Genomic DNA, 12,388 nt, shown 5'->3' with positions numbered 1-12,388 from the left:
TATACTTTTGAGAATGTTTTACAGATCCAATGTTATATGAACAACTTTTAGACAGGTTTCTGACAAATCCCTTTTTACTCTACTCAGGTGATTACAAATTTTGGGTGTGGATATCCCTTTATCTTGTTTTGTCTGACTCCAATTTATTCTAGGAAGAAAAGAAAAAGATATTAGTACTCACTACCATAAACTAAGTTTTTGAAGCTAAAATTATAAAAAAAGATTTGTAAATGACATAGCAACATCATCCACCTAACAGACTAGAAAAATATTGTTAAAACAGTTGAAAAGCCAACCTTATCAAGTAGCTAGATGAAAGAAGAGTATATACAGAACAAGTCTTGAAATTATTTTAATCTATCTTATTTATTCTCACATTAACCAGAAATTATGTGAATTTTATTGTATTTCTCAAATATTAGTTTTTGCCTATGTCAGTTAACTTAAGTTTTGATTCCAGTAAAAAAACAATCTGGATCATCTCACATTTCAAGTTGAAAGTGCCAACTATTTGTAGGCTTTCTATATGAAACATATTTTTACCTAAAGTTCTTTAACACCACAAGTAAAAACTGTATGATTATTTGTATTACCAAACAAACAAATTTGGTTTTGCATAACGTTAGCATCAGAGCTAAACTGGTCAATCAAACACTCACCCTAAAAAGATAAATATTTGCTATTAGAAATATAAAAGTATTTTACTAACTAGTTATTATGAAAAAATCAAATCTTTGAATACATTTGTATTGATAACAATACAATTATCATGATGTATGTTATTGTTGTTAAACCTTCTTCTTATAGCCCACTGTCAGAGACCCTTTTTCAACAAAAATATTTCTTTTAGAAAAGTCACAGAGTGACTGTTTAATCTATCTTCAGTTTTGTCTTTATACAACATAAAAAAAACAAAAACTGATAAACTGCATGCAATCAACGTTAACTTAAAAACTATTCCTTTGAGTGATGCACTTTTAATTAACTCTAACCATTATTACAACGAATCTATGACAATAGTTGAAACACAAACTAATTCTATGTTTCTTGTATGTTACTTTCCATCTTTTCTTTGAAAATAACTTTAGTTACATTCTTCCATATATACACACACACACATCTGTATATACATGATTTGTGGTAATAAGGCATACAGAACTAAAAATGTTCAGTAAATGAAATTTAAATATTCTGAAACCTAAGAGTATTTCTGTAGGTGAAACTTGCCTTTTTAAGGACAAAGTAAGAAGGTATGTACTGGATAAGTTCATTAAGATTATTTGGTGAAAAAAGGAGAATATAAAAGCCAGTACACATAATGATAATACATGTTTTACATGTTAGCCTAATATTCATTGATAGACCCAAGTACACAGTTCTTCAGTATACACTAACACAATTTCAAATGCTAATTTTTTCCTATGTATCCAGAACTTTACCATACTTTTAATACTTATTTAAAACATAAATTCAGTATTCACAAAACTGAAGTAACTTAAAAATTGATTATAAAACTCATAAAACCAATGAACAAATTCTAGCCTAACTCCTATTTATATCATTCAAATAATTTCCTCCACTTTTAAGAAAGTTTCAATGATTAAACCAATATTAATCACATAAAATAAAACAATATAAAACCAAAAAACACAAACACTGCCTCTCTACACTGTGAAGTCTCTTGAATAATACCTTTACACAAAGTAAACTTCCACAATTAATAATCATGTAATTCTTGACAATTAACATTGTAAGCATATACATCACAATAATTAGTTGTGTGAGACAAAGTATTTCAAAATTTTAACAACAAAAAACGTTTACTCATTTATTGTCCCTAAGCTAATAAAGCTGTTAAATATTTTAGTTTTCATTGGCTTATGATACAAAGATTGGATGACCTCTTGTTCTTTATCAGCACATAATGTTTTGCCACTGGTGATAATGGGTGATGGGATCCACTGGCATCTCAACCCCTGGTGATATTCTGTACGTGGTTATTACAAATATCTCAGGTTCTTCAGCAGGTTAATTCATATTTCGCAAATTCTTCCTCGAAGTTAACCACGTTTTTTTTTCTCACTATTAAACTTCTAATCATAATGAATAACCCTTTACTTGGACTGCTTTTTTTCTAGATTCTGTAAATAACATATGGCCCTTCCCAACATCTACATAACTTTAGAAATAGTACTCTCCTGTGATATAGATTGTACACCTATACCATGTCGCCACATTGAAAACCTGTCTTTTTTAGATTTACCTTATACTAGCTTTTCATCTATCAACAACTGTTTTAAGTCTCTTCAGAATAAAGTCATGTATGGCTTCAACAGTGGTCCTTAGTTCCACTGCATGTTATGTGAAAGACTGTGAAGGCCCTCCATATTTAAGTACAGAAAATCCAATGGCACTTTCAGTTCTCTTCAAACATCAATAATACTGGTGTGTTGACTATAACTTGTATTAAAAGTGTTTGTGCTAAACAGTCTCTGAGTGAATTTCTTTATTCCAAATGTAAACCTTGTCATATTGGTGGCTTGTGTGCCTAATACACAACTGAATAACTTGTCATTAAACAAATTTATCTGTAACTAATGCAGAGCTGAATTCAAACAACACCTGTGGTGGCCTGTTACAATATGAATGGAAGATTTCCTTGATTCCATGTTCTTTGGTGTTCATCCATGTAAATAGTTTAACTGATTTAAAGGTGTACTGATGCACTATTTCATTGAAAGAGGGCTAAAGGGTTAATTTTTTCTGATCCCATAGATTAGAAACATCTACAAACCAAGGCTGATTTAAAGTTTCATCCTTGAGCTGAAGAAAGCTCTATAAGAATACCAAACCTTGAAACAAATTCATTGAAAAGTTTCTTTGTTACAGTTTCTTCTTCCTTGTTAGGAGGAGCAAATGCTTCTGGTAATTTGTTGAAACAGTCGATCACCATCAAGACATATTTATTCCCAATGCTGCTTTGTTATAGAGGACCTAGCACATTTGAAACAGCTTTGTCAAGTGATGCTTCAACACAATAATGCTGTTCTTATCCTTGTTGTATCTTTACAGGGTATTTTCACTCATAGCACAGTTCACATGAGTTATGCCTATCTTCTACAGGTTCCACCATCCAAATGAGTGGAAATGTTATTCTGTTTTCTCCATTACCTTAATACCTAAATGCTCAGCTGTTGGGAGACTGTGGAGGAGATAGAGTGTTTTTTATTGCATGTGTGCATACACATACACACACATAACCTGAGGTGAAGATGTAACTCCTCTCTATTAATATCTTCTCATTTCCAGTAATAACAATCCTCCCGAGAGCCATAACTGATCTCATTATGCTCACTACAAACATTTTGTTTTTTTCTGTTATATTGCACTAGTGTTTGCCATAAGAGTCAAGCCATTGCCAATCATGATTCACTGAACGATCGGCTTAAGATCCATATCTTTTACCTGAGTATCTTTGAGGCGGATTTTGCTTTGTTGTTTTTGCTATCTAATGCTTCCCTTTTTTCAAAGACTTTATATTATTTGGTAATACTAAGACACTGAGATAATGCATCAATGTCTCCATGGTTCCATCTAGGGCAGTGCATGATGTTGAACTTGTAATCCTTAAGTTCATGAAGCCATCATATTATTTGTTATTCTGATCATGGAAATTCATCAGCCACTTCAATGTTGTACATTCTGTCCCATCTGTAACTTCTGTCCGTATATATAATGTACTAAAGGAATACTTTGGATGTTAGAAATACACCACTTAACCTGAAACAATATATAGTTTATATAGTGTGGATGACATATTTAGTTATTTTTAGAAGGGACACTTTATTGTAAGTTTGTTGGGGTAACTGTTTACAAATAACATTCTGTGTAGTTCAAGGGTTATGAATTAATAATTGTTTAAAACAATGAGATTACTGCATCATGTTGCTAGGACTTTCTGAATTTCTCACTGGTTTCATTGAGTATTATTACATAAGGGTATCTAGTACTGTGTGGAATGTTCTAGACTTCTGTCAGGGTATAAATATACATCAACAAATCATTACCTAGTTCTAGTTCTAGAATGCCTAATCATAAATTTAGCAATAAAAAATGTACAGTAGCAATGTTTAAAGTGGAATTATCACAAATACTGTAATAACAAAGAACACAAGAATATTTCATCTTGTCAACTGTGTTCTAAAGTAACTGAACAAGCCTTTGTAGACCTTGATAAGAAAGACAATTATTTAAAGCTTTAGATACAACTGTGGTAATCAACAGCATAATGAACTGTGTTGCTGTTTCTTTACACTGTAGTTGAAATTTATCACCAACAGGTCACAGAAACATACAAAACCTGAGTGGCAAGTCAACCAGGATCTACAGTGGTACATCACAGTAGAAGATGTGAACAACAGAGGTGAAGAGACCAATATACACACAGCTGCAGTGATGGCATATATACTAAGTATATATAAGCCTAACAAGTAAAATACCACCAAGCTCACTCAAATGAAAGATGAAGGAATTAAGAATGATAATGTGTCAGAGCCACCAAACCCAAGCTGCCCAAGTTTAATGAACAGAAACACATCATTAATGCTTTCCTGAAGAGATATAAAGATTTGCCCAAATATGAACTGTAATAAAGACAACTGAGCAACCTGTCTCAGCCCCCTTCTCACAAGAAAAAGTTTACAAGTATATGGCAAGGTATGATGTCAGGTGATACAGTTAACTATGACAAGTTAAAAGTGGACTTGCTGATGCACCATAAATCTACCAATGAAGGCTTTCAGTGGAAGTTGATGGAAGTCAAACCTAACACTGGAGAAACTGTGGTTCCAGTTTGTGGCATGTCAATGATGATACTTCACAGGATGGACTAATATGGGTAAGAGTGAAGATAGCTTAGAACAGTTCATGATCATATGCTCCACCTATATGTCACTGTTCATAAAGGAAAGAGCACCAAAAAATGTGTATGAGATGATCAAACTGTCAGAACAATATATGGAAGCTAATGAATGGAGTATAAATAGTAAGTCCAAAAATAACCAATTCAAGTCACACCCAGGGGTAGCTGACCAGAAGCAAGATGCCACCAAAGATGATAAGAAGTAAACAGACAAAATGGAGAAGCGATGCTGTGCATGTCATAAAATGGGGCACATTGCAAGCGAGTGAAAGTCTGTCACTAACAAGCAAAAGAAGAAATCTGAACATAAAGCAATTATTCACAAAGATGGTGCTGGCAAGAAACAAGAAAAAGACTGAATGTAACTATGAGCACTGCTGCCAGAAGAAACAGAATGAAGACAACTTGTCAGATTAACCACAAGAAGAAAATTCTATCCCAATGATTACACAGTGCATGACTGATGGTCAGCACAAGTTAGTCAATGAGTCAATAGTGTCAATGGTGATTTAAACATGTGACAAACAAGAGATTACAACAAACCACAATATTCCAGTAGTTAAACTTTATGTTTGGGACAAGAACGTGAATGTCCTACAAGATACTGGGTGCAGCAGTGAGAACCAGTCTAGTATCTGATGACCAGATGAGAGCAAAGTTCATATGTATGTGTGTAATGATTGATAGGACAGTAGAAAGTTTCTTATTGCAAGAATAAAGGGGAACACTCCATACTAAATGGGAGACCTTGAGGCCACATGTATGAAGACACCCATAAACAAACTGGTGATTGGCAATATACCAGGCAGTAAAGGTTTATATTTTTGTTTGTTCTGAATTACATGCAAAGCTACACAAGGGTTATCTGTGCTAGCTGTCCCTAATTTAGCAGTGTAAGACTAGAGGGAAGGCAACTAGTCATCACCACCCACCACTAACTCTTGGGCTACTCTTTTACCAATGATTAGTGGGATTGACTGCCACATTATAATGCCCCCATGAATGAAAGGGCAAACATATTTGGTGCGATGGGGATTCAAACATGTGACCCTCAGATTATGAGTCAAGTGCCTTAACCACCTGGCTATGCTGGGCCAGATTTAGATGAACTAGACAGATGAGACAGCTGCAGTGACTACTAGAGCTCATGAGAAGAAAAGCAAGCAAGATATTAAGCCCCTGCAAGTTTTGAAAAGTGACATTCCTAATGTAAGTCTACATGATCTGAAGGAAGCACAGAAGAAAGATCCTTCACTGAAAAAATTTGTGTATAGTGCCTATGAAAAAGTCGAGCACAACAGTAAGAGGAAATGAACCTACAGAACAAAGAGCCAGAAGGGTGCACTGCATCAAATCTGTTAAGGTTTTTCTACTGGGGAAGTTAAACAGATCATAGTATCAACAGAACAAGACTAAAATGAAGTTGGCTCATGAGTCAATTGTGGGTGGACACCTAAGAGCAAAGAAGATGGCACACAGAATCACCAGCAACTTCCATTGGATGAGTGTCATCAGAAATGTGACCAGATTCTGCAGGTCATGTGACATCTGCCAAAGGACTGTCTCCAGATAGAAGGTGGACAGGTCACCACAGGATGAGATGCCTCTCACAGAAGATCCATCTAGCAAAGTAGCTCAAATGATGTACTTAAAATTTCATCATCATATTAATCCTCAATAGTATCCCTGACAACTAAATTATGGCCCTTTACTCTATATTCCTTCGTGCTTATCAATTATTTCCTCTGCCCTACCTTGAGGAAAGGTAAATTTTTATTATTAGTCCCTATGTGCTAGCCCCTTCATTATATCTCTTGCTCTGTCAGTTATATCCTCCTATCCATGCCTCTGAGTAACATAATTTATTTCTTTTCTTCTTATTTACCCATAGACTACCCTATCTACATGCCTTGTCAAAATATCCCCAATAACTATAACCTCACTGAGTTTATCATTCACATTTTCCTCTGTTCCTTTTTTTTTTCCTTCCTTACAATAGTTTTTCATCTGTACAAGGGTCTGAAACCTTTTGCTCAATAGAATATGTTCAATACAGTTATATACACTAACTTTAGCCCTAGTAGTAAAGTTTCTAACTTCCTGAAAGTCAATTTTAACTGATATATTCCTTGCATGTAAAAGCTTAATTTCCTCTGGAAATCTTACTGCCATTTCCCACAGTTTAAACCCCTCTTTATTGACTTCATAGTAATGAGAATAAACTCCACTTCTCCTCCAACTTGCAAACTCTACAAACAAATTGCACATCTTTACTGCTAACTTTCTTAAAAGCAGATAGAAGTCCCTATTTCACAAATAAAGCCCACTCATTGCACCTAACAAACAGTGAGCATTTAATTTCTACAAAACATTAAGTCTTAAATTTTATTTTTCAAAAGTAATATACAGAAAATACTTTCACTTACTTAGGAAGGTACACCTGTGAGAAGTTCTCTCTTCGAAAATGACTTAGATTAGTCTGGGTTGAATGAGTGCATTTTTTCTTGATGTCAGCCTAAATTTCAAAATGAGGTAAAATCATTTGGTGCAGCTGTAATGAATATCCTAATTTTTCCTAAACTTCTGAATAAGAAGAAAATTTCACTACACTTGCCAGAATATTTCCACATTAATAACTGTAACTAGACAATTTTACACTAATCATGAATTAACAGGCTACATCTTTCTTTTGACAATTTGGCACTAATTGTGAATAAACAGGCTACATCTTGCTTTAGACAATTTGGCACTAATTGTGAATAAACAGGCCACCTCTTGCATTAGACAGTTTGGCACTAATCGTGAATAAACAGGCCACCTCTTGCATTAGACAACTTGGCACTAGTCATGAGTTAAATAGGCTATATCTTGCTTTCTACATAACTTATTTTTGATTTTGCAGTTCCAAGATGAACCAGTTGATTTATCCAGTTGATGCAAGAGGAAGACCTGAGGAAGTCAGACCTCAATGCTGACCTTCACTATGTCATCTCTAGAGGTCTCCTTAGGATACATGCCAGTTTGGGGACTAATATTCCAGTGCTTAAATAGTTATAAGCAGACACATAATAGTGTATCAAATAATGGTTTACTTTATCAAACAAGAGACCAAACTACATTACCTTGAATTTTTAATTTATAATACATTACACATAATAGAGATAGTTTAAAACAAAAAAAGTACAGTGATGTTGGCCAAAAATTGGCCAAACAACAAAACATAATTTGATGGGATATTATAATAGCACAAGAAATTAACTTCTACTACACTCACATGCTAAAAATAGTACATGAATATCAAAGAAGGAAGGAAAACTTTTAAAGTGGATGATTAATTTTTTTATTGTTGTAAATTCAAAGGAAAACAGCGAATGTAAATTATGAAAGCAGATGGTTGTAATGCTAACTGCTAGAGTAAATTTAAGATAAAAAATACGATAAACACTACAATCTGTTCACCTCAAATAACATTTGCCAATCAGATCTTAGTATAAAACATTCTTTCCTTAACTACATTTCATGTTTCTCAAGTACTTTAGAACAGCTGTTAAAACTACAATCAGGATATTTTATTGCCATATTATCTGTCCATGTGGAGTTGTACACACTATTTCTGAGCTGATATAAATCTTTTCAACAATAATGTTTTACAGTATAATAATAAACAGAGCATTAACTTCTTGTGACTATAACCTCAAAAAATATTTCTTTATTGTTAAGCACAAAGCTGCACAATGAGATGCCTGTCATGTGAAAACAGAAGGTATCAAAACCCCATTTTTAGTGTTATAAACTCTCAGTCTGATCTTTAAGCCACCAGAGGGCATAAACTTTGTCTCACTGTACACAGTTTATATTTCTGATTGTTATCATTTCGCAAGCATACTATACTCGAAGAAACATGATAAAGTCCTTCAGTGGAATGAGATAATAAGACAACTGAATAAACTGATGAATCTAACCCATAAGAATAATGGGAGAAATATCACAGGAAACAGTAGGACTGCAAGGAACAAAAAACAAAAATGGGAACCACAAAAAGGTAAAGTACAAGCAACATAGTAATGCAATGTCCATAAAGAACACAAAAAGTGATCAGGATCCAACTGGGAATAAAGATGCAAGATGGAAAGGACAAAGATAGGGAAGAAAGGACATTCTTCTTCCTGGGCAGAAGAGGTTTTTAGGAAGGACAAAATGGCCTGGATAGAGAACAACTGTGATAAAGTGTATGGGAAACATCAGTGGCAGAAAGGATATATACTAACAGGAGACAAAACCAAGTCTTAATGGAAAGAAAACAGAGGGAACAGGACAACAAGAATGCAAATAGAGGACATAATAAAGCATAAAGGATAACATTAAGATCCGAATCAGGAAGAGGAAAAATACAAGACAAGGTCAAAGAAGTCTGAATGACCAGAAGAGAAGGAGCAGGACCAGCAAGGAAAAAATATGGTGGAACTGGGTAAAATGGGATATGTTGGACAAAGATACCCAAAACTGTCAAAATTGAAAGATTCTGATCAAAAACCAAAGAGAGAAACAGGGAAAGATGAGGCACTTTAGGATGTGAAGGACTGAAATCATGTTTGATAAACCAAAAAGTAGATTAATGGCATTGGTAAACTGAAACACTAGAGTAACACAAAGAACAAAAGCAGCACATTCTGTCAGACCCATGCATCTGGTTAGGGACTTGATAAAAGCCATGCATGATTCAGGATGATTGGTATGACAGGATGTGAAAGATGTCTAAAGAAAATTGATAAAGGACAGATGGAGAAGCATAGAAAGTAATATCTACAAAGGTTCAAGAAGGGGGAACCAAAGTTGAACTGGTCACTATGGAGCTACCAAAAGTATGTGACTTGGAGTAGACTGGATGAAGGAAAGAACCTTCATGATGACACATACAGGTGTGAAGGTATAAATATGAAGGCCCAAATATTCCTGAAAGCATCAACATCCAATGTTTGCTGGAAACCAAAATAATGAAAGTTTGTCGCTGAGATGAGTTGCAAAAGCACCAATGTGGGGAATACCCAGAATAAAACACAACCAATGGAAAAAGTTTATGCAGTTAAGATAACCAATACACCATCATATTCAAAGCCCCAAAAATGTGGCAAGGTAATAAGTGAATATTTTGTCCTCTCAAACTCAGAGAAGGAGTTCCAGTGTCAAGAAACACAGCAATCTGGACTTGTTATGTAGCAAACCACTGAAGAGTTCTCAAAATGTATCATAACTACCCTCCTCCTCAGAAAATGGAAGAATTGAGACAAGGCCCAAGAAACTACTAAAAGCTCCAAACAACTGATGTGAAGGCCTTATTCCACAAAAGACCAAATACCAGAGATTTTCTATGCATCTATAGATGCACCACAACCCACAAGAGAAGCATCTGTGAACAAATACTACTCTGAACAAAGAGGTGGAAGAAAACCATCAACCACAATATAGTTCTGTTCAACCACTATGTAAAATTTGTCCATGAGAAAGTTGGAAAATGACCTGAAAGTCTAATGTAACCAAGAAGAAATTCCATGGACCTCAAAGTTTCCACTGCATGTTTGCATGCCTAAGAAGAATGAGTGCTTCTAAGAAACCTACATCCCAAAAAGAGATAGAACCTTTTGAGCAGACAAAGAAGGAAAAGATATAGCTTTAACTTCCAATCTCTCCATATCCCAATTATCAAGTGAGAGATAGTTGCATCTAACTGCAATGGGAATTGAAGAATATGCCCAACTGAATAAAATACTGAGTGGGAATAAAATCAAAATCAACAAACCTACCTTCATCATTTCCTGGGTTAGTAAATGAATATGTACTACAAATGCTACATGGGAAGGAGCCAGAAGGATCCAGTCTTCCACACAAATAATGAGTTCTGAGACCTAAAGAATAGAGATGGTGAACAAAAGTTTAGTCAGTTTGACAAAATACATAAGGTGCTGTAGTAAGTCCAAATGGCAGAGCCCAAAACTGGAAAACATGTCCCTCATGAATAACCTGAAGAAAATGACAGAAGGAAGGAGATATAGGCACATGAAGATAAGCATCAACTGCTTCAAATTTGGTCATTCACAAACTTGGAGTGAAAACCTCAAGGAAAAGTTAGAAATTATTCCATGGTGAAACAACAAGGTTCTAGAAACTAAATGAGATGGGACAGATCTATGACTGGTCTCCAATCTCCAGTTTTGGGAACAACAAATAATAGAGAATAAAAAGCTGAAGAAAGTGGAACTACTGATCCAATAGTGTCTTTCAGAAGAAGCTCTGTCACAGCCTCAGAAAGATGAATGAAAGAAACTAGATTATTTGGAGGAGATAACAAAATAGGAGAAGAAAGGGAAAGGAGAACTGAAACAAAGAGAAAGACCTTAGGCTAAAACCTGAAAATCCACTAATCTGCAGAAACACTTCCCCAAACCTCCAGAAAGAAGTGAAGCCTGGCCTTTATAGGACCTGAAATCACAGAGTAGTTACTGATACTGTTGCTGACATTCCCAATGTATGTGGCTGATACAAGGAAAAGGGCAAGAATGACTACATACAAGTAAAGGACAAGGAGCAGACTCAGGAGAATGTGAATAAAAAAAAGGATTAGGAAAAGAGCAGGTGGAAGGCTTGTATAAATGATTTGTAAAAGAAGAGAGAGGATTATGTAACATGTCTACATCAACCCATGATTCCAAAGAATCAAGGTGACCTCCAAAAACAGTAACACACAAAAAAAGGAGCCACCTGTAACTCTTGAAAGGAAGACGAGGAGAGGCAAACTCCTGTAAATAGTGTGTCCTTCCCCAACAACCAATAAGCCATATAAGGATTGAAAGGACAGGTGAGAAAAGTCTAGCCAATACTGACCAAAAAAGAGAAATGAGTTCCCCCAAAAAGATTACTGGGAGAATAACAAAATGCCTATGATAAAAAGTGCACAGAAGACAGGTAATGTAAAACACATGTAATACTAAAAGGAACCCTTAAAAGTTGGACCTGGAACAGAGACAGAAGCCTCAAAATTAGAATTTCATAGGGGTAAACGAAGGTTGAAACCTTAATAATCCAAATAAAAACTGGGAAAATGATAAAAGGCCAAAGCATATTCCTCAGAAACATAAGAATGTGAGACAAAAATCTTTGTGCATGAACCTCTATATCTGGGGAAGGGTAAAAACAACCTGTAGAAGGGAGCTCACTTAATAGGGGAGGGGATGAATCATCAGACACAGGATAAAGTTTCAAAATATTGTAAACCTAAGTTATCAACTGTAGGAGTGGACTGAAGGTCAAATGTCCTTCACTATTTCCTGAAAAGAAGGCACAGCTGAAAATCCTGGATCAAATTCCTCTTTCTTATGTTCTCATTATCAATTCAAAAGCAGGAACCTAGCTCCTGAAAAACCAAAGCCTGCACTTCCACAGCTAATAGCACAATCCTATGCTTTGAGTAAT

At 35.0% G+C, this 12,388-nt stretch overlaps 1 protein-coding gene across 5 annotated transcripts in view; it reads right to left on the bottom strand.

Moving 5' to 3' along the window:
• The window catches only part of LOC143257484 (cilia- and flagella-associated protein 206), a 93,067-nt gene that overhangs the window by 5,054 nt on the left and 75,625 nt on the right, over nt 1-12,388 (bottom strand). For all 5 annotated transcript variants that reach the window (XM_076516237.1, XM_076516235.1, XM_076516238.1 and 2 more), the window contains 2 exons: nt 7,348-7,436; nt 6-148 (listed from right to left, as the gene is read on the bottom strand). In XM_076516237.1, the coding sequence (XP_076372352.1) occupies nt 19-148; nt 7,348-7,436 (219 nt within the window). In that variant the 3' untranslated portion in view covers nt 6-18. The remainder of the gene's footprint in view (nt 1-5; nt 149-7,347; nt 7,437-12,388) is intronic.

The sequence above is a fragment of the Tachypleus tridentatus genome, chromosome 7, assembly GCF_004210375.1.
Source record: "Tachypleus tridentatus isolate NWPU-2018 chromosome 7, ASM421037v1, whole genome shotgun sequence".
In the NCBI taxonomy this organism is placed as follows: Eukaryota; Metazoa; Arthropoda; class Merostomata; order Xiphosura; family Limulidae; genus Tachypleus; species Tachypleus tridentatus.
The sequence above is the reverse complement of the archived record's forward strand: the minus strand, read 5'-3'. Positions and strand labels throughout refer to the sequence as shown.